The sequence below is a fragment of the Aegilops tauschii genome, chromosome 2 (assembly GCF_002575655.3).
Source record: "Aegilops tauschii subsp. strangulata cultivar AL8/78 chromosome 2, Aet v6.0, whole genome shotgun sequence".
Taxonomy (NCBI): Eukaryota; Viridiplantae; Streptophyta; class Magnoliopsida; order Poales; family Poaceae; genus Aegilops; species Aegilops tauschii.
Window position 1 is genome coordinate 649,380,138 of NC_053036.3, and position 23,621 is coordinate 649,403,758.

The 23,621-nt window shown below is 43.1% G+C and overlaps 2 protein-coding genes across 2 annotated transcripts; both read left to right on the top strand.

The window, feature by feature from the left end:
- Window positions 1-770: 770 nt before the first annotated feature.
- Window positions 771-22,107, top strand: LOC109784953 (uncharacterized). Its single transcript, XM_040400809.3, has 8 exons — window positions 771-853; window positions 949-1,585; window positions 1,704-1,911; window positions 15,891-18,023; window positions 18,116-18,991; window positions 19,356-21,432; window positions 21,510-21,557; window positions 21,720-22,107. Exons 2-6 carry the CDS (start codon window positions 997-999, stop codon window positions 20,632-20,634), a joined length of 5,085 nt encoding a protein of 1,694 aa, XP_040256743.1. The 5' UTR covers window positions 771-853; window positions 949-996; the 3' UTR covers window positions 20,635-21,432; window positions 21,510-21,557; window positions 21,720-22,107.
- Window positions 20,719-21,420, top strand: LOC141041447 (uncharacterized). The gene has a single exon (XM_073507597.1). It carries the CDS (start codon window positions 20,719-20,721, stop codon window positions 21,418-21,420), a length of 702 nt encoding a protein of 233 aa, XP_073363698.1.
- Window positions 22,108-23,621: the final 1,514 nt, after the last annotated feature.

A 23,621-nucleotide genomic window follows, 5' to 3' on the forward strand; every position in this document is an offset into this window, starting at 1 on the left:
CACCTGACGCCTCCAACGGGCAGGCCACCCCGCGTCGCCCACATCCGAGCGGAGGAGGAAGAAGCCCCCGCCGCCAGCCACCGCAGGGGCTTTGCCCTGGCGGCTCCGGCCAGCGGCGGCGTGGAGGAAGAGCGAGGGAGGAGGCTAGAGATGGGAGACGGCGGCGCCAACCGAGCCGCCCGCGGGGGAGGCGGCGCAGGGTGAGGAGCACGTCTGCACAATCTCAAAACCAGCTATCTCTTTTCTTCGGTGCTATTCATGGTCTATCAGACCCGACGACTTGCGTTGGAGTTAGTTGCGTGTAGAGAAGCTCTTGCCCTTGCTACTGATCTAGGTCTCGATCATCTTCACGTTGCTTCAAATTGCAAAGTGTCATGAAGGATGTGCAAGAATGTTCAAAAGGGGTATATGCCGGCATACTTGAGGAAATTTGAGACTGGATGGTTTCTTGTCCCTCTTGTAACTTTGCTTTCGAAAGTAGGAGCTGTAATTATGAAGCTTATAGCCTAGCTAGCTTTTCTTTATCCTTAGATAATGGCCCTCATATCTTGTTGGGTACGTATCATGACACCGATATCATACCTGTGATTTTGTTACTCGATCGATCAATAAAGCCTAGCAGGTTTCCGTATAAAAAAAGCCATCACGAGAAGTATCGACCGCCCGATACAGAACCAGCTGGCGCATGATCAAAAACGAATATTCCGCTCTCTCCGCCTACAAAGAGACACCCGCCGGCTTGTCGAGTTGGGTTGTTTCACTTTTTATCTCTCGTCTGACAACTCGACAAAAAAAAACTCTCTCCCATCTGGTAGCCTCCGCGTCGTGCTCGTCAAAATTGAGATTGCCTTCGGTAATATTTCCCGTTTGTCTCATATATTATCTGTAGGTTTGCTTCTCATGGATGCGTACAATCAGAAAAACATAATCATCTGGTTTTTACTTCAGGTGTAGATGGATGTTCTGGTAATCTAATTCCTGGCGCTCTCGGCTAAGATGGAGGATCTAGATGCCGCATCGTCTCTGCCGGCGATGGCGGATCCTGATCCTGTTTTGCTTCAAGTGGCGATGCAAGATCCTATTACTGCCTGGCTGGGGCCTGTCGGCCCCCTCCTCCGGAAACTCCATCTCGCACACAGTCTGCCTCCAGATCTGCTCAGAGATGATGATGATATTCGTCGTCTCAAGGACTTATGCATGTGCCTGAAAATTATGTCGGAAGACCAGGACGCTAACTGCATGGTCCAGTGGTGGATGAAGATGGCTCGGGAGCTTTGTTATGACACGGATGATCTCCTAGACGAGTTCAGCGGCATCGGGCTTCATCTCCATTTTCCAGCTCGTGCGAAGGGTGAACTTTCAGGATTACTTGCCCGTGTTAAGGATGCGTGTGAAAGGCGACAGCGTTTCCAGTTGTCTTCTCCAAAGGCTGGCGGGGCGGAAGCCGGTGCCAGCGGCCTCACAGTTCCCATCTCCGGCTGTAGCACAGTTAGTCATGTGGAGCTCCCAGAGCAACTTGTGGAGCTGCTAGCTTTAGACGACGACCAGAAGACACTCAAGGTGATACCTATAACTGGATGTGCAGGTAGGTACAAATCTATCTTAAAACTCCAATTTCAAGCCTTCTCCAACTCCATTAATACTAGAATACATCAAGTTTCTCCTGCACAATTTTTTTTTTTTTACTTTTTAATGATTTGCAGGTGTGGGGAAGACAACAGTTGCAAGAGCCTTGTATCACAGGCATGGGTGGAAATTTCAGTGCCGGGCTTTCGTAACTGTGTCACGGAATCCACATATGAGGGGATTTCTCACTAGCATGCTCTCACAGCTTAAAGCGCCATGGCTCAATGGCTTTCCTGATGTGCCGGACCTTATTCATGCTATCAGCAAACATCTCCGAGGCAAAAGGTAATTAATCTCTATACTACTATATAACCTTAAAAAGTGATAACTGTGTCTAATTCAAAAAATCAGAGAAATTTTTTTAGTGTCATTAAATTATTGATTGTTTATTTCTCGAAAATATTGTGTTCTATTTTTCTTAGAAAGGAAATAGGTGTTCTGGTTGCACCATAACACACATCCTAAGCAACAATTGCTAGGCTTATGGACAGATCCCTACGTGATTTTTGTTACTGACTCATGTGTAAAGTTCTGGTTAACTACGTTGCATGTATACTTGGATATGTATCGGATACGCGACACGGGGACATGCCCGATACGCCAATTTTTTAAAAATATGGATACGGGAATACGTTTATATATAGATATTACATATATTAATTATTAAAAGTAGGGAAAAATAAGGAGCTTCCAGGACAAAGAATGCCTCAGTAGTTCCAGAAAATCTGATTTCCAATAGTGCAAGTACATTTTGAGTAATTTTGTGTTTTCTGTATAGACCTCCTCGGATGTCATTTGACCACCAAAATTTACAAGCCTCTCTAACATTTTTGATGATTATTCCCACAAAGTTTTAGATTTTTTCGAAATATTTTGATATATTTTCTTGCGTGGGCGCACCGTGGGTGCACCAAGGGTAGGTGTAGAAAAACCACTCTCAAAACATATGTAGTTCAGACTAATCATGTTAGAATAAATCCGAGGCACACCGTCGATCATCCGAGGACCAAGCAATCACACGAGCACGACACCGAGATTTGTTAACGAGGTTCACCGATATGGCTACATTCCCGGGGCCTGACTACAGGCGCTCCTCTCCGTCACACCGTCACAATACCTCACCCAGTCGGCCTGGACACCGGCACATGCCGGCGGCTTCCCCTGCGTTCCGGTGCTATTATGTTGGCATAGGTTACATTGTGTGTCTAACCCCGCTATATATGAGAGATCTAGGATACAATTGTCCTACTAGGACACGACTCCATATCCTATCTAAACACAATACAACTACAAGTCCAACTGTAACCTACCTCGTACACTATATTCGACACAACTCTAACAAACTCCACCTTGGCGAATATTCTCCACCACCTTGAATTCGTCCATACTCAAACTTCCATGTACATTGGACTTGAGCTTATCCCATGAGCACCGCTACTACACCAAAGACTCCATATGACTCCACCTGCAACTTGTAGTCCTTTCTTTTCTAGACCACAGTCAACACTCGAGCAAAATTAAGTTCCTTGTTACTCTAGTTTGTGCTCCCAAGTTTCAGAGTATCAGTCCAACGCCATCACACACTGATCACTGACCTGTGTGAAAGTGAACAACTCACATTGGGTGTCACACATAAGAGTTACCTGAACTCAACATCACCGCTCCTTTCTTGACCGCCTGTCTGAAACTCAAATTCGCAGTTGTCTCATCATATGTATGACCACCAGAGCCCTGGCCCGTCTCCATGTCCCGTGCGTACCGCACGCCTCGCCGCTATTACCGCGTTGAGCCTCCGTTGTCCCGGTCGAGTCTCAAGGGTCGTGAAACCACACCACTCAACCCCCACTGCAGAGTACCACCGATCATCACCGACCGATGACGAGTTTCACACTTCCATCAGACCACTGGGCTCCAGTCTGAACTGCATGTCACTCGCTTTTCCTACTGAATAGGCTTCGATTCTCTAGATCCTTACACCGTAGTCCCTCAATCCAGCTCCACCTTCAACATGACTCCATGGTAGATGATCAGTCCACCCCACGCCACGTCGACTTCAAGCTCCGTGTGTACAACACCTTTAATCAACCCCGCGCCATAGTCTTGTCGAAGCCACACAAGCCCTCAGGCGTGCGCCACGTGTTTCCACGCCCTAGAAGTCGGTCACCATCAGCATCACGTTCTTATGTCGCTGTCGCCGATCCCACCACCGTCTTCTGTACCAACCGACTTCCGTCGATCCGTCAGACTGACAAGTCTGACCCAAACGAACTTCCCCGACTGCAGACACATTCCAAACTCCTCAAGCCATCACTGTGACCACCGTCATCCATGCACAAATATGTACCAACAAAGAAAACCAAAGCAAAGTCCACATAGCCTTCCCGAACATACCAAATTAGATCAACAAAGCTAACTAGCTCAAACCCCTAATTCATCACACGTGTGTAGCTGTTCTTTCCTTTTCTTTTCTTTGTCCATGACAGCATCATTATCTGACTAAGCACCTCTCATTGTACAAGGCCTCACGCTGCCATCCGCGCACACGCCTTTGCCTGTACGCTCGCCCGATCGAACCGTGTCGACCGCCGCACGTCCCGCCTGCTGCTGATCCATCGAGTTCGTCGTCTTGTCAGACTTTTCCGATCTCGTCGAGAACCACACTTCCCGCTAATCCATCGAGTTCGTCGTCTTGTCTGACTTTTCCGATCTCGTCCAGAACCACACCTCCCACCGCAGCCAGCTGCATCTCAAACTCGATACTTCTTCCTCTAGATCAACAATCCGCAGCCTCCGGACAACCTGGCTCATGATACCACTTGTTAGAATAAATCTGAGGCACACCGTCGATCATCCGAGGACCAAGCAATCACACGAGCACGACACCGAGATTTGTTAACGAGGTTCACCGATATGGCTACATCCCTGGGGCCTGACTACGAGCGCTCCTCTCCGTGACACCGTCACAATACCGCACCCGGTCGCCCTGGACACCGGCACATGCCGGCGACTTCCCCTGCGTTCCAGCGCTATTATGTTGGCATAGGTTACATTGTGTGTCTAACCCCGCTATATATGAGAGGTCTAGGATACAAGTGTCCTACTAGGACACGACTCCATATCCTATCTAAACAATACAACTACAAGTCCAACTGTAACCTACCTCGTACACTATATTCGACACAACTCTAACAAATCATATATAGCTCAAAGTTCATGATAGGCCTTTCTTTTTCTATTCGGGGTTCCAATGATCATAGTGATGTGCGACTCAGGGGCGCCCCCGCCCCCGCCCCCGTCGTCGCCCCCGCACCCGCCCCGCCGTCGCCCCCATCCTCGCCGCCGACGTCGCTGCCGCCTAGCCCTGGCCTCGTGGCCGCCGGCGTTGTTTCCATGTGTGCCATCCATGTGTACTATGGCATTGTTGCCATGTGCGCCATCCAGGCGTACTATGGCTCTGTTGCGGCTGTGTCCACCCGTCTGCCCTATGAGCCTCACGCTCTTGGTGGCCCTGCTAGAGTTTGGATCAGGAAGGATTCTGTGGGAATAGCTCGACAAGGACACATCAGAGGCAAGGCATGGTCTGCATCAACCTGTCGTGATCGTGTCCCCCCATATCGGCAGAAGTACTTGGAGGGCAAGATGCTGACGGAAACCTACTCGTTAGCGGCCGCCAGGCCCTTGGTGATCCTGGTTGTTGTGATTAGCAAGAAACCTGACGGCAGTGGGGGCGATCAAGGGGCTCCCTCTGCGGATGCTGCCCACCCGAAGCCGCCTGATGATGAAACTTTGGTCATGGCAATGGAGAGGCCGGTTGTGTGCGCTGTGACGGCGACGATGGCGATGGAGAGACCTCACCCACGGGTTCAGCAATAGGACAGGGAAGTACAGAAGGAGAAAACTCCGTTAATAGGACCAGAAGAAATTGTGGAAGCAATCGGTCCAGGGGCCGCCGGTAAACTGACGGGGTCACAGGCGACGCCCCATCAAGTGCAATGAGTTGCTTAAGCTGGAACTGTCGGGGGGTGGCCAACAAACCAACAGTTCGCAACTTGGTTGGCATGGTGAAATCTGCGAAAGCAAAATTAGTTTTTTCTGTGAGACCTGACAAAGTTCGGGAAAAAGTTAAGCGTTTGTGTGGTAGAATAGGATTAAGAAGTTTTCGGGAGTTAGTAGTGATGGTTTGAGTGGAGGACTAGCCCTGTTATGGTTTGAAACTTTATATGTGGAAGTTCAGTCTGAAAGATATATATTGATGCGTATGTGCGGCTCTCTGATCATGACCCTTTGTGGCGAATGACTTGTGTGTATGGGGAACCACGTATAGAGAACATACACCGTATGTGGACACACATGAGAGACCTAAAACAAACTTCTGATTTACCATGGTGTGCCATTGGAGACTTCAATGAAGCAATGTGGTCCTTTGAACACTTCTCGCTTACACCATGTAATGATTACCAGATGTTGGCATTTCGGGATACTCTAGAGGTGTGTGAGCTTATTGATCTCGGTTTCTCTAGCTTACCTTTTACCTATGATAACAAGCAACGTGGAAGGAAGAATGGGCGGGTGAGGCTTGATAGAGCGGTGGTGGACAACTGATGGCAAGATATTTTCTCGGAAGCTAGGGCGGTCCACAATGTTTCGCCATGCTCTGATCATACGCCACTAGTACTGGAATGCATCAAAGAAGATGTGTACAGCGTCTGGTGCAATTTTCGCAGGTATGAAATGTTTTGGGAACGTGATGCTTCTTTACCTGAGAAAGTTGCTGCTTCTTGGGAGCTACCAGGCCGCAAATTCAGTCTGGGTGACATTCGAGCATAACTAAGTAAGCTCATGTTTGATCTTCATGCTTGGAGCAAAATGAAATTTGGTAACATCACGCGGGAGATTGAGAGATCCAGAAGTCGTTTGGAGGAACTAATGAATATGAATGCGGACCGTAGTGAAATACGTGTTCTATCTGATCATATGCATGAGCTCTTATATCATGAGGAAATGATGTGGATGCAGCGCAGACGAGTGGATTGGCTCAGGGAAGGTGATAGGAACACGATTTTTTTCCAGAACCGAGCTAAGTGGCGGGCTAGAAAGAACAAGGTGAAACGCTGATAGATGATGCTGATTGCAGCCATGGGGACAGGTCGGTCATGGGAGGTATGGCTACGGCCTTTTTCCAAACACTTTTTACATGTGACAATAAACTTGATTTGCATCCCTTGTACCTTTATTCCAAGAAAGAGTTTCACTTGAGATGAATAACCAATTGTGTGCGGAGTTTACTGAGAAAGAAATTTCAGATAGTTTGTTCCAGATGGGTCCGTTGAAAGCCCCGGGAAAGGATGGATTTCCATCAAGGTTTTCCCAGAAAAATTGGGTGGTGATGAAGGGGGAAGTTGTCTTGGCTGTCAAAGAATTCTTCCGCATAGGACATATGCGAGATGACGTAAATGACACGGTAATGGTGCTTATTCCAAAAGTTGATCATCTGATCCGGCTTACAGATTTCGGACTAATAAGTCGCTGCAATGTCATTTATAAAATTGCGGTGAAGTGCTTGGTAAATAGGTTGCAACTGATTACTGATAATGCGATGTTAGCCTTTGAGTGCCTGCATTTTATTCAGCATGGGGAAAAACCAGAAAATAGCTTCTGTGCATACAAACTGGATATTTCAAAAGCATATGATAGGGTGGAGTAGGGGTTACTTGGAGAAAGCAGTGATCAAGTTGGCCTTCTCTCATCAGTGGGTACAATGGATAATGTCATGTGTTACCTCGGTAAGATATTCCGTCAAACTTAATGGAGCCATCTTGGATTCCTTTGCACCGTCGCATGCTCTTCGGCAAGGTGACCCCCTGTCTCCTTTCTTATTTTTGTTTGTGGTTGATGGTTTATCCGCGTTGTTGAGACAGGTAGTTGAGCCACAAGCTATAGAACCTATCAGGATATGTAATAGGGCACCGGGAATATCACACTTGTTGTTTGCTGATGCTACTTTTCTGTTCTTCAAAGCAAATGTTGCACATGACACTTATGTGAAGGATGTCATCCAACGATATGCATGTGCCACGGGTCAGCTTATAAACCCACATAAGTGTTTTGTCCAGTTTGGTAATAAATGTCCTCTAGTTATGCAAACCGGAGTCAAACAAGTGCTTCAAGTGCATAATTCTAAATTCAAAGAGAAATACCTTGGCTTACCTACACCTGATGGGCGCATGCACAAAGGGAAATTTCAGATGTTGCAGGCAAGTCTAACTAAAAGAATCATGGCTTGGGGGGACAGTCTTTCCAAATTAGGGAAGGAAACTTTGGTGAAATCTCTCCTTCAAGCCATACCAACCTATATTGTGGGAGTGTTTAAGTTGTCGTGCTCAGTATGTGATGATCTCACACGGCTTGTGAGAAATTTCTGGTGGGGCTCAAAGCAAGGACAAAGGAAAACTCATTGGCTTGCTTGGGAGAAAATTATCGAGCCAAAGGGGAAGGGTGGACCTGGTTTCCATGACTTTCGCCTGTTCAACCAAGCCCTCCTCGCAAGAAAAGCTTGGCTCCTTTTAACCAAACCAAATTCGTTATGCTCCCAGGTATTGAAGGCAACATACTATCCTAACGACTTGCTTGATGACACTGTTTTTTCCGGTAATGCATCACCAACATGGCATGCTATCCCGCATGGTCTTGAGCTCCTTAAACAGGGGCTCATATGGCGGGTCGGGAATGGCGAATCTATTCACATATGGCTCGACCCCTGGCTCCCACGACCCACGTCACATAGGCCGATCACATCTCGCTCCACCAGCCGCCTTCGGCGTGTGCCTAAGCTCCTCGATGCCAACGGACGGCGGCGCACCGATCTCCTCCAGCAGCACTTTTGGGACCCAGACGTCCAATGTATATTGGCTATCAAGGCCAACCCACGGCGTCTGGAGGGCGTCCTTTTGTGGGCGCCTGATATATGAGGCATCTTCAGCGTCCGAAGTGCATACAGGCTTGCACTGGAGAAACAGAACTACACTATCATGTGCGCCACGAGCAGGGCACCGGATGGCATGCGTGCCATCTAGAAGTAAGTGTGGTGGTGCACTGCCCCGCCTAAGGTACGAGTGTTTGCCTGGCGGATCACAACAAATTCTTTGGCCCCTCTTTCAAAAAAAGAGGAAACTTGAAACATCTAACGTATGTGCTCTTTGTGGTATGGAATGCGAGAACCCATTCCATGCACTATGTAGGTGCCCTCTTGCCCAGCAACTATGGTCGGCAATGGCGGATATATGGACATTGCCCAAGGTGGAAACTATGACCAATACTGGCCCTGAATGGATCATTCATCTTTTGGATGGGTGCACAACGGATATTCGACTCCCTGTTATCATGACACTTAGACGGAATTGGCATGTACAGAATGAGGTGTACCATGGAAAGCCAGCTCCGTTAGTGGAAGCGTCATGTCGATTAATATATTGAAACTCTACTGAACATCCAGCAGCGTCCTAATGCCGATATCGTCAAGGGGAAGACTGTGGTCCTCTATGATGATCCTAAAGGGAAGCGGAATGCACATGAAATGAGAACCTGCATAAAGCCGATGGAGCACTGGAGGAAGCCATCACAAGGCTCGGTGAAACTAAACGTTGATGGCTCGTGGGTTCATGAAGAAGGTATAGGAGGCGCGGGTATGATTCTCCGGGATGATACAGGTGCTGTCATTTTTTTTATCGTGTCGATTCATCCCATGCTGTGTGAGTGCACTCGAAGCGGAGATGGCCAGCATCAAGGAGGGGGTGACCCTTGCACTGGATAACAACATGGAGCATCTTGTTATTGAGACGGATTGTGCGACGGCAGCACATATGATCAATGGCCAAAGCTCAGATAGATCACCGGGGGCAGGATGGTAAATGATGTTAGGCATTTACTTAGTTTTTTTTTTTTTTGCGGGGAAGACATTTACTTAGTTTGAGATCACATGAAATAAATATCATAGAGCGTAACCAGAATGGGGCGAGCCATGCGTTAGCTCGTATGGGCGAGCCATCCTTTAAACTGTTGTCTGGATGCGGTGTGTGCCAGATGAGATTGAGGCTATTTGTAAACTGGACTGGTCAAGCGATGATTAATTAATAGATGATGTGTTTTACCCGCCAAAAAAAAAAAGAATATAGTGATGTGCGCTGGGAGGTGTATTCCACTCCATATTCATATCTTTGCAGACTTTTTCGAACAATTCAGGTCCTACACCTGGTATGCATCAAAACAGCATACACCTGTTTGTCACGAGAACGAGCCTCTCCACGGACTACTGCATTTTCCCAGCAGTAGGTTTCTCACATGGGGCAGTGTTTCTAGTGCGCTTAATTACCGGAGATCTCTTTAAATTGTACTGTACGACTGATTTCTGGGACCAATTCAGCTGCTTCCCGCGATCACCACGTGTCTCAGTTTGTCACGAGTCGGTACAGACGGGAAGCGCTTGGTTTGTACCATTCATGTCGGTCATGTACGCAATATTTCATCCCTCCACGGACTGCTGCATTTTCCCAGTAGTAGATTGCTCACACGCGGCCGTATTTCTTGGACACTAAATTACCGGAAATCTATTTAAATTGCCCGACTGATTTTTGGGAACAAATCAGCCGCTTTCCACCATCACCACATGTCTCGGTTTGTCACGGGAAACGCTCGGTTTTTATCATTCATGTCGGTCATGTACGCAATGTTGTTGTTCCCTACGTGTCTCTCCCTGGACAGCTTTACAGGAAATCTCTCCAAATTGCCCAACTGATTTCTGCCAACAGATAAGCCGCTTTCCCATGATCACCACGCGTCTCGGTATGGGCCCATGCAGCGCTCTGCCTCTTGAGCCCATCTTCTTCTTCTTTCCTGCGTGCCTGCGTTTATTATCTCACGCCGCGAAGCACAACCACATCTTTCGAAATCATTAGTTGTGGATTACTCGTTGCAAAGATTACTCTAACTCTCCTATTTGCGACAAGTGGCGCATATGCAGCGTGCCACTTGTCACAACCTGTGAGTTTTCCCTTTTTTCATAGATTCGTTTATTCAAAACGTTTTATATCTTAAACCGTGCGTCCAAATCTCAAACCGCTTTCACTGTTCGATTCCTCGTGTCGAGATCTTCAAACCTAGATCCCATGTTGACAGGTTTTGACGAACATTTTTTCATGAAAAAAAAACCGGACGAAAAAACCAAACCGGGAGCAAGGGTTTTTTCCGTTTCCGAGGAGGCACGGCCGCGAAATCACAACCGTGCCTCTCGCGGAAGCAAAACCGTGACTCTCGCGGAAGAAGAAAAAATAGAAAACGCGTTTTTTTCGTTTTCGAGGAGGCACGGCCGTGACTCTCGCGAAAGCACAACCGTGCCTCTCGCGGAAGCAAAACCGTGACACTCGCGAAAGGAAAAAAAACGCATTTTTTCGTTTTCGAGAGGCACGGTCGTGACTCTCACGAAAGCATAACTGTGCCTCTCGCGGAAGCAAAATCGTGACTCTCGCGAAAAAAAAACAGAAAACGAGTTTTTTTTCGTTTCCGAGAGGCACGGCCGTAACTCTCGCGAAAGCACAACCGTGCCTCTCGCGGAAGCAAAACCGTGACTCTCGCGAAAGAAAAAAAAATAGAAAACATATTTTTTTTCTGTTTCCTAGAGGCACGGCCCTGACTCTCGCGAAAACACACGTGTGCCTCTTGCGGAAGTAAAACCGTGACTCTCGCTAAAGGAAAAAAATTCGTTTCCGAGAGGCACGGCCGTGACTCTCGCGAAAGCAAAATCGCGCCTCTCGCGGAAGCAAAACCGTGACTCTAACGAAAGGGAAAAAAGAAAAAGCGTTTTTTCACGAATTTTTCTTTGGTCGAAAAGCTAAGGACGACCGGTGGAAAACCAAAACGTCAAAAACATCCGTTAAAAAACCGTTTAAAAAGCCAAAAACGCGTGCGGAAAAAAAAATCCAGAGGATGCACCCAAAGCGCGACACGTGACAAATGGCTGAGAGCGCGCCAAGTGACGCTGATCGGTACGAGGCTTCCAAAGGAGCGCTCGTGAACTAGTTGCTCTCCACATCTTCTCCTTCCTTGGGTGCGTTTGACCACTTCACCCTCTTCTACCCTTCACTCGCGCGGAGCCAATCTCTTTAGTCATCGTGTGGTCGCCATAACAACCATTACAGTTGTCATATGCCGGGCTGGACTATACCTCGCTTTATGCGAGATAGAAACCAGCGCTCGCCAACAGTGCTAATAGCTAGTGGGCCGGTCCAGCAAAATCTTGATTTTTCTTCTCCGTTTCCTTCTGTTTTGCATTTTTGTCTTTTATTTTGTTTATGCTTTCTTCTCTTTTATTTTTTTATTTTATTTCCCCTTTTTCCTTTCATTTTTAAGCGTTCATCACATATTTCAAAATTGCTAATCATGTATTTGGAATATATAAAAATATGGAAAATTCATTCTACCACCCAGTGGTAGTTATCCCACATATCTCATATAGTACCATATGGTATTATATATATAACTTTATTATTATAAATATGTTCATATATTATATATAACATATTTCAAAGTGAGTTACATGAAAAAATTGCGAGTCGACCCATATTTTTTATTATATTTGTGAAATACGTATATATTTGTATGTAAATAAGGGCATACTTAAAATACGATGCATACTACCTAAAAACTAGTATGTATATACTACGTAAACATTCTTATATACTACATAGTACATGTACATACTCCGATTTGATAGATACTACATACAATGTATAAAACTGAAGTGGTAGTAAATACCACTGATGATATAAAATTTGTCTAATATAATAATATATAGCGTGAGTGTAGAATAGATTATTCTACACCCCAGTAACGGTACATATAGAATATAGTAGCACAGTATGTAAAATATAGTAATTTTCGTAAAAATGAAGTAAATTACAAACTTATGTAGTAAAAAATATATTTTTCTAATTACTACATTTTATACAATATTTTACTAGATTTTGTATATATCCTTACTAGGGGGTGTAGAATAAGCTATTCTACACTCACGCTTAGAATGATGTAATGCTATTTATCACCTAGGATGCAGAATAAGTTATTTTTCATCCGAGGTAACTTTACTATCATTTCACAAATAAATTACATTTGAAATACCAATAGTTACATTCATATTGATTCACTACGTAAAATTTGACATAAGAAAACAGAATTATATGCCATAAGACCAGAAAAATTGCATTTTATGTATATTTTACACTATGTTTTTACATTTGTAAGTTTACATAACATAAAATATATTTTTACGGCGACTATATATTTTCTTACGGTCTCTTTTTACGTACGAAATAAGACAAAATTTATGAAATGTAAAATTATGGTGCATTGATATTAAAATAGAGGGAGGGTGAAGAATAACTATTCCTCACCCATATTGAAACAAAAATTCAAACAAAAATGGTACACATATATTTGAAATATTATAAAATATATATAAAACACATATTCAAACAAAAATTTAATTCATATTGAAAAAAATGTTGATACACATATATTTGAAATATGCTAAATGGGTACAAATTTTGTCCAAATTTATATAAAAATGGTACACCGTTTATGAAAAAAAACTAGACATTAGAAGCATATATTTAAAAATGTTAATCATTGATTTAAAAATTTTCAACCCGTGTATAGAAAGTGTTCCTGGTGTTTGTAAAAATGTACACGGTCTATGGAAACAAGTAGACAGCGGCAAATATTAGTAATGTCTTTGAATTTTTGTTAAATGATATAAAAAAATTTATATGTATAACAAGAATGTATAATGTGTATGAAAAATAAAATACTCATCAAAAACTTATAATTGAAAAATATTAATAACATATTTGAAAATGCTCAACGTGTACGCAAAATATGTTTCAGTTGTATATGAAAAATTCTCATGAATTTATAAAATTTTAAACGTGTATAAAAATGTTAAACATGTATGTAAAAATGTTTCTAATGTTTACTAAAAAATTATTTCCATTTCAGAAAATTTTCACCATGTATTTGGAAAATGTTTAAAAAAAATTGTTCGAAACATGTATTGAAGAAAAAATATGCATCATGTATTTTAAAAATGTTCAAACCATATGAAGCAAAATGTTGCACATGTACACTAAGAATGTACATGGTGTGCTAAAAAAAAGTAGACATTTGTTGAACAAAAAAGTAACTGTTGAAAACCAGCAAAAACAACAAAGAAAAACGAAGAAAACCAAGAAAGAAAGGAGTGTGATACCTGGCTTGGTTTCAGTTGTCCCGTTCTCAAAATTTTCTTTCTCCCTGATTTTTATTCTCATCCCGGTTCACAGATTTTTATTACTCGCCTTGTTTTATGTCGGTTAGTCTACCAAGGCGAGAGAAAACGTGCTGAGCTACTAAGCCCAATAACCAACTCATCCATACTTCTCTTGTTGACAAATGCACATAAATAAGGGAATTTGAACCCTTCTTCTTTTCTATCTTGTCACAAAAAGTATTAAGTTTAGGGTTGGTAACTTTGGCATGAGCAAAGTGATAACTTTGACATTAACATCTTGGTAGCTTCTACAGTAACTGCATGGTAACAAATAGCATGATAAGGATGTAGCTATATCATGAGAAGCTTGTTAATTATAGCATGAGAAGCATGCTAGCTTTCGCTTGGACATCATGGTAACTTTACACAGAAGTTACCGGGTATATTTAAACAACTTTCCCCCTTGGATCAAATTTACCACAGTGTTTTGTACATAAGTTATCAAGTCTAATGTATGTTTACACATGAATGCATGTTATTTAGACATAAATTAACGATTGTATGTTTCTCAACAACATTTCCCCCCGCAGGTAAATAGGTTATCAGTACTACGTCACGTATAATAGCATGCTACTTATACATAAGTTACTGAGGGTATGTTTTTCAACAGCCTGTTTTTCTTGGGTCAAAAGTTATCGTAGTTTTCTTACATAGGTTATCAGGTCTATGGTGTGTACATTATCATGCTATTTCCGGGGTTATGCATTCACGAAAAAAATACCCGGGTAAAAGTTACCGCGGTGTTTGTATGTAAGTTCTTTTGTTTGCGGTGCATATATTACCATGCTACTTACACAGAAGTTACCGGGGTTATGTTTTCAACAATTTTTTTCCCTCTGGCCAAAAAGCCACCACGGTATTCTTATGTGAGTTATCAGGTCCGTGGTGCGTATATTACAATGCTATTTACATAGAAGTTATCGGGGGTATGTTTTCAACAACTTTTTTCGTCCGAGCAAAATTACCATGGTGATTATAGGCAAGTTATTAGATTTGCGGTACGTAAATTGCGATCCTATTTACATAGAAGTTATCGGGTATGTTTAAAAAACTTTTTTCGGGGTCAAAATATATGGAAACATGAACAAATTATGCACTAGAGAAAATCGATCTGAAGATAACAAAGAAAAAAATATTTTTGTTTTATATAGAAATAGGGAAAGTTCAAGTATCTTTTTTCCGTTTATTTAACAACACACCACTAGAACATATTTCTGATGGCTGAAAAGGGAAATCTAGTAGGAAAACTAAAAAATGGGTGAGTTGGTAGTGCATTGGGTAAATTACTTCTACACACAAAAGGTTGTAGGTTTAATCCTCCTACAAGCTCTTTAGTTCTTTTTGTCTCACCATAGATCTCATATAGTTAGCATGAATGACAACATTCTGGATTGCCTTCAATCTAACCAACAAACACTAGTCCATAAGTTGGCTAGTTGGCTATAGTTAGCTAAAGTCTTAACCAACCCACTAGAGTTCAAATCCTACCTTGTCCAAAAATTTTACGTTACTTAACCACCTTTATGGATTGGTCCCTATAGCCCCGCAAAAAAATCACAAGGAAAAACCCCAAAAAACAGAACAGAGAGAATGATCGACAGAAAAAGATGCATGGGCGCTACGGGCTAACCTATGTTATCCTTGCAATAAACAAGGAACATTTTTTTGGGTCCCCATTAATGTGAAATGAAGCAAAAAAAAAAAAATAACTTACCTGCAAACACCTATGAGGATGGAGAATGGTTAAAATGTAAAGACATGTCTTCAATTTAGGTAGGCTTAATTCCTGATAACTAAAATGGTGAACAAGGTATAAATAATTTGTTGTATTTTCAATAGATGTTGTCTCTTGAACAAGGTATATATTATTTTGTTATTTTTGTGTGACCTAACATAAATAATTCTGCAGGTACTTCATTGTAATCGATGATTTATGGACTGCATCAGTATGGAATATTATTAGCCGTGCTTTTCCCCGGGGTGATTCTTGCAGCAGAATAATAACGACTACACAAATTGATGATGTAGCATTGGCATGCTGTGGTTATTACCCAGTCCATATATACAAGATGGAACCTCTTAATGATTATAAATATCTAGAGTTATTCTTCGGTATCAAAGAAGTTCCAAACATCCAAAAGGAAAAGTGGCTACGTGAGGACAAAGAATATTTCGAACAGATGAAAGACGTGCTAAACCTTATCTACAGCAGTCTTCCACCTCGCCTGAAGACATGTCTGCTATATCTCAGCATGTATGCACATGGCTACGTGATCAAGAAGGATGAGTTGCTGAAGCTGTGGGTAGCTGAGGGTTTTCTCAGTGCTGTGGGAGAACAAGGCCCAGAAGAAATTGCCCAGCGTTATTTTGATGAGCTTGTCAGCAGAGGAATGGTCCAAGCCGTGGACACCACTTATCACGGCGAGGTATTGTCATGTTCAGTTCACCAGATTGTACTGGATTTCATTAGGCACAAATCCAGAGAGGAAAATTTTATCATCACTATTGACTATGATCAATCAACTCTAGCACTTCCTGAGAAAGTTCGCCGATTGTCCGCCCAGTTTGGAGGGGTAAAAAGTGCATACATACCAGAAAGCATCGTAACATCCAATGTTCGGTCTCTTATATTTTGGGGTTTCTTCAAGTGTTTATCTTCTTCCTTTGTGGATTATAGATTTCTTCGTATTCTGATTCTTCATATTTGGGCTGATGAAGACAACGAGAGTCTTGACCTCACTGGAATCGGGGAGTTATTTCTTTTGAAGTATCTTGAGATTGAATGTAATAACACCATCAAACTTCCAGGCACAGACATGATTCGATGGCTGCAACCCTTGGAGACACTGAAAGTACATGCAAAAGTAGTTGCTTTTCCATCAGATATTGTTCTTCTGGATAGATTACTGCACCTCCGCCTTCTGAGCGAGTATATTCAACACAGTGTAGTTGCCCACATGACATCTTTACGCACTCTTGGGTATTTTGATATCGGCAGTCACTCAGAAGAAAATATATTGCATCTTGGACGGCTGAAAAATCTTCAGGATCTTCAGCTCACATGTACTACCGTACAGCCAGCAGAAAATCTGGAAAGAAATGTACAGCTCCTAGGCTCTATTCTTGCCGAACTCACCGTCTTGCAGTCCCTAACTCTGGTACCATCTGCTTCAGGCTCGTCTTGTGTAAATATCCCTGAGGATGGCTTCAACATGGTGACTCCTCCTCCGGACCTGCTTCTTCGGACGATTGAACTGTCGCGGCACTGTTGCATCTTCTTCACCCTCCCTAAGTGGTTTGGAGAGCTGAGGAAACTGTGCATTATAAAGATTGCAATTAGGGAGTTGTCAGGGGAAGATATTGATATCCTGAAAAAATTATCTGCCCTCACTGCTCTCACCCTGTATATCCAGAAACCTCCTGCAGGAAGGATCCTGATGGACAACGAAGGATTCCAAGTACTCGCCTACTTCAAGTTCATGTGTGCTGAACCATGCATGTTCTTTGCGGAAGGAGCAGTGCCCAAAGTCCAAAAGCTCAAATTAGGCTTCAATTTAAACAAAATGGAACCACATGCCATTGAAATTGTTGGCTTCCATCACTTGATTGGACTTAGAGAGGTCTGTATAAAATTTGGGGTTCAGGATGCTGAGGAATTCAACATAAACGATGCGGAGTCTGAATTGGAGGCCGCTATTAGAAATCATCCAAACACACCTGTGATCAGAGTACAGCGTGTTGATGTGATTTCTTACACCAAGGAGGGTCAGAGTACCGCGACTGAAGAAATAGAGGGAAAACTTCAGGAGATTCAAGAAGGCAAGAAGCAGATCACGGAACATTTGGAGGAACAAGAGGAAAATCTACAGAAGATTCACATAGACAAGAAAATTATTCATGTAGAAGAGGAAAATAGACTGGAGATTAATGTGGACAAGAAAAGGATATCTGAAATTTGGGAGATACAAGACAAAAATAAACTGGAGATTCAGGAAGACAAGAAACAGACAAGAAACAGACCACCAACGCAAGTTGAGAGCAGGTACGGTTTTACTTCTGAGGCCAAAACATGCCATTTGGCTAATCTTCTTAGGGTTACCATTCCCATTTCTTCATCACATTCAATCTTTCCAGACATGCGAGAACAGATCGTGTTTCCAGTCCCCTAAAGCATCACGCACAATCACTCGTCTTCGCCATAGGGGCCATGGGCTCCCTCCTTCTCAAACTGGGCGAGGTTATCAAGGATGAGTACAAGCTACAGAAGGGAGTTCAGAAAAAGGTCAAGTCCTTCTCTGCCGAGCTGGATGTTATGCGTGCTGCCCTTGGCAAGGTGGCAGATGTGCCATGGGATCAGCTCGATGAGCAGGTCAACCTTTGGGCTGCCGATGTTAGGGAGCTGTCTTACTACATGGAGGACGTTGTCGACTCTTTCTTGATGCGTGTTGAGGGTTGTGGCTCCGACGCAAATCAGGCCAGATTCAAGAAGCTCATGGCCAATATGGCAAACCAGTTTAAAAAGGGCAAGGCTCGCCATGAGATTTCCACAGCAATCAACGAAATCCACAAACGGTTGCAAGATGTCACCAGACGACATGAAAGGTATAATCTTGCTAATCTACCTGCAGCCACAAGGACCACAGTTGACCCTTTCTTGGAGGTTCTATATGGAGATAAGAAGAATATCATCGGCCTAGATAAAGCAAGGGACGATATTATCAAGAAGATCACTGAGGGGGACCTTGTGTCCAAGGCGCAACTCAAGATACTCTCTATTGTCGGATTTGGAGGATTGGGCAAGACTACACTTGCCAGAGAAGTATATGAAACCCTTCCAACAAAATTTGATTACAAAGCATTTGTCTCTGTGTCTCGGAATCAGGACATGCATAAAGTATTAAGCAATCTTCTCTTTAAACTTGACAAAAAAAGGCATGCTAGTCTGAATGCAGCAAACTTGGACGTTGAGCAGCTCATCATCGTAGTCCGAGAACTGCTTAGCAAGAAAAGGTACGCCGCACCGATCCAACCAACCATGTCATTTATATTGCTGCAGATGCCATCCACGCTAGTGGCACATACATCTCCAGTACATAACACACTATTTGTGGTCGCGTGCACACTGTTCTGTGGGGCCGTGGTAGTACATTCAAAGTTTTGGGTTGTGAGTCGGTATTGAGCCCCTTTCCCAAACACCCAGCCATCAAAGTTTCTTGGCATTCAAATCTAAGAATCAAACACACCCACTGCTCAAGTGGTAACAATAGTACCTCATTGCATTATCGAAGTGGTTGTGGTTGACATGCTTCCATGCTTTTGGTAAATATTTGTTTCGTTTTGCTAACTTGTAGCTCTCGTGTTGCCATGTGCATAGGTACTTCATAATTATTGATGATTTATGGAATAAAGTGGCATGGACAACAATCAGATATGCACTTATCGACGGTGGGTGTGGAAGTATAATAATCACTACAACCCGCCTTTTGGATGTCTCAGAAATTTGCTGCTCTTCTAAAGATGATATGATTCATCAGATGAAACCTCTCTCTTACCATGACTCCCATAAACTTTTCTATGGAAGAATATTTTCAAGTGAAGTGTGTCCTTCTGGATTCGAGCAAGTATCCAGAGAGATCCTGAAGAAATGTGCCGGGGTGCCATTAGCCATCATCAGTCTTGCTAGTTATTTGGCTAATAATCAGAGGGCCAACCAAATTGACCAATGGTATGTTTTGCTCAATTCTATTGGCCATGGACTTCAAAATGGTGATGATCATGTCAAGAAGATGAAGAGGATATTATCATTGAGCTATTATGATCTCTCTCCTTATTTGAAGACTTGCCTTTTATATCTAAGTATCTTTCCAGAGGATCATCAAATTAGCAGAGATGAGTTGATAAGTATATGGATTTGTGGAGGATTTATCCAAGTAAAAGATGAAACTGCTAGCCTGCTTGAGCTTGGAGAGAGCTACTTCAATGAGCTAGTAAACAGAAACATGATCATGCCGATAAACATACATGCTGATGGAAGGGTTGAAGCTTGTTGCGTACATGATATCATGCTGGATCTTATATTTGAATTAGCAAGTGGAGAAAACTTTGTTACTATACTGGATGTTATCAAGGGAGGCACACCTTTGGCAAAGAAGTTCTGCAGATTGGACATCCAGAAGAGCATGACAGATCTCACCAATGCTCAGATGGCTACCACAAGCATGACAAAAGTGAGGTCTTTTAGCATTTTTAGTCCTGCTATTACTAAAAGGATCCCCCCTCTTTCTATATTTCAATTTTTAGGGGTATTGGATCTGGAAGGTTGTGATCTTCAAGGTGTTGACCTTAGGCATGTTGAGAACTTGTTACTCTTGAGACACCTGGGGTTAAGGGGTACAAAGGTTGGCAATCTTCCCAAGGAAATAGGAAAGCTACAGCTTTTGCAGACACTGGACTTGCACTGGACCAATTCAACAGAATTGCCGTCGAGTGTTTTTCAGCTAGGGAATTTGATGTGCCTAATCCTTGATTCAAATATGCAACTACCAAAAGGGTTCTGCAACCTGACATGCCTTGAACAGCTGAAGGGAGACGGGGTGGGCCATTTCTCTGCCGACAGTGCAGAAGAGCTGGGCCGCCTGGACAGGCTAAGGTAGCTCTCCTTTAAGTGGGATTCCAGGAGAAAAACTCCAAGACGATTATTTGCGGAGCCGGATAATCTGAGGAGAACTAACGAACCTATGACTCATTTCATATACCCTAGTCTGAAAGGAAAAGAAGGTGTAGTTGAGACCCTAGGAAATCACCTGAAAATTGATAAAGCTTTGATTGAGTCCCTAGGCAACCTGCCCGAACTCGAGAGTCTGGAGATCTCCTCTGCTGGTCCTTGGGATGCCAACCTTATGCAGGATTGGGTGCCGTCTCCAAACCTCCGCAGGCTTAAATATGACGGACATCTCGAGAGCTTGCCTACATGGATTTGTTCTTCGTCGCTTCCCCTACTCTCCAACCTATATCTATATGTTACTAAAGTGCGATTTGAGGATATCCAGATCCTTGGGATGCTGCCGGCTCTCCGTTATGTCACTCTCATGTCAGATCTAGGTGATGGCAAGAACACAGTGGAAAAGTTGGTGCTTACCGTTGGTGCCTTCCCCAGAGCAAGAGTGTGCCTTTTTCACAATCTTTTACTGGTGCACCCTACGTTCCAACCAGGAGCTATGCCAATGGTTCAACGCCTTCGCTTCGGTCTCCGAGTGAATGACATTCTCAGTCCTGAGTTCGATTTGAGCATAAGGAACCTTGATTCGCTCAAGAAACTCAGAATTGACCTTTTCAATGAGGGAAGCAGACCTGGGGATTATTCTCAACCCATGGACGTGCTGAGGCGTGTGGCAGATGAGCATCCCAAAAGCCCCACCCTTCGTGCCGATAAATACTGACATGATGGAGAGGTACTTCTGTCGTTTCTGCATTAATTCAGTTCCCTGTTTATTTTGGCTTCTCTAACAATTGTTTCTTCCAATTTCAGGCCGAGTCGAGTTGAGCCGAGCGATGAACAAAATCCTGTGTCCTGAAGGTCCGTGCGGTTGTTTTCTACATCAGGCATGTGCTAGTTAGTAACTAGTAAACGCATTATTCTTTCAGCATCTTCTTCAGCTCTCCACTGTCTGTTTACTTCAGCATTTTCCTTGTGCAACCTGCACTGTATGTGATTCTTTGTCTCTGCCTTTGGTTTCAGCTAGTAGGAGGTGATTTCGTTGGCGGCATCGACTCTCCATCGTGCAATTCTCCATCCTCCCGGTCACTATTTTCATTTCATGTTCCTTCTGTGTAAGTGAGATGAACTTCTGTGTGCTTTTGCCTGTACATATTTATTTGGTGAAACTGATTTGTTCAGTGTGTAATAAGGCTAGTTGGTTGTGCGCCAGGTTTTTTGTCCCTTAGGTTATGTTCCCAGAGAACGTAACTAGAGGGTTTTCCTGGTGTGCGATGAACTCAGCGAACCTATTTCCCTTTCTATTGTTGTGTTGAATACTGTCTACATTCTTGTAAGATAAAATCGCATGATCCTCTATTATGTTCTTGCTTTCCTCGGTTCAGGAACCATTACATTTCTAAGGTCCTAAGTTCACTGCTTGAAAGCTACCTAGTTCATGATTTTTTCGATAAAGCTACCTAGTTCATGATGAACTATCCTATTTCCACTTTCCTTCCAAATGAGTAGTTTATGATGTACAACTTCACTTTTTTTTTATGTTTTCCTGTTGGCTTGTTTGCCCAGCGCCGACCTGCTGCTGCTTGCTACTTTTTTTGGTTCTAGCCTTGCGCAGCTGGGGAATTCGCCGGTACTGCCCCCTTGGCTACTGCTAAATGGAGCGCCAATGAGCCACCGTCCACTGGAGTGAATAGCATGTGCTAGAAATACATGATTTTTTTTCTGTAGCTTTCATCAAAAAGTATTTCATCATGAAAATTTACAGAGAAGTAGTATACATCCCTATATTCATTTGTATTTTTTTCAGAAATTTCAAAACGTGAAAAATATGATTTTTAGCTTTTATCAAGAAAAAAACAAGCCCCAGCAGGCATTTCCGTACAATGAGGTCTTGATAGATGGGCACGAATGTTATATCTAACCTATTGCGAGATGTAGCGTCTCGTCCCGTACAATCTTCTTCTTTCGTGCGTTCCGGTGTCACCTGCGCCTACAACTAAGAAATGGTGTCAATACAGTTAGAATGTATAATGTTCATTACGTACCTAGAAAATGTTCAACGTTTATTTAAAAAATGTCTACCACGTATGAAAGTTTGTACGTTGTATTATTTTTAAAATGTTCATCATGGGTTAACAAAAATGATCATTGTATATTGAATAATTTTTCACTATGTATCCTAGAAATGTTCAACATATTTAAAAGTTTCACCATGTATCTTAAAAAATCTTAAACGTATGTAAAAAATATCATCATGCATTTAGGAAAACGTTTGATGTGTGTTTCGAAAAAATATTCAATGTTGCGTTTAAAATGTTCACATTGTATTTTTTTAAACGTTCGCCATGTATTCTATATATGGTCAATGTGCATTTGACGAATGCTCAGCGTGTGTCTAAAAATGTTCGACATCTATCTGAAAAATGTTTAACATGCATTCCAAAACAATTCAACGTGTACTTGGAAAAACACCAACGTGAATTCAAAATAGAAAAATGGTGCAAATAAGATGAAAGAAATTGAAAATGGAAAACCCAACGAAAACTGATAAAATGGTACAAAAAACCACCGAGAAAATTTAAACGAAAATACTGGCCAGAACCTTCTCAAGACCAGACAGAAGGTTCTGCAAACTAGAGTCTTTGTACATAAAAGCTTCTAAAACCCGCCCTATTGGGTTGGTCAATCAGGAGCTCTTCTTCCTGGACATCACTAGGCTTCTCTCTGTCTAGTTTCCTGGAACCTCTTGTTTCTGGACGTCGGAGTGCTGCCGGATTACCACATTGAAACGCGGGATTACCTCGAAGGGGTCGTCTACTTCCAATCTCGATCGGCGGATCATCTTGCTTAAATTCTCGTGTCTGGGAGGTATAACCTAGCTGAGGAAATCATCACGCTTCACCGACAAGCTACACCGCTTATGCT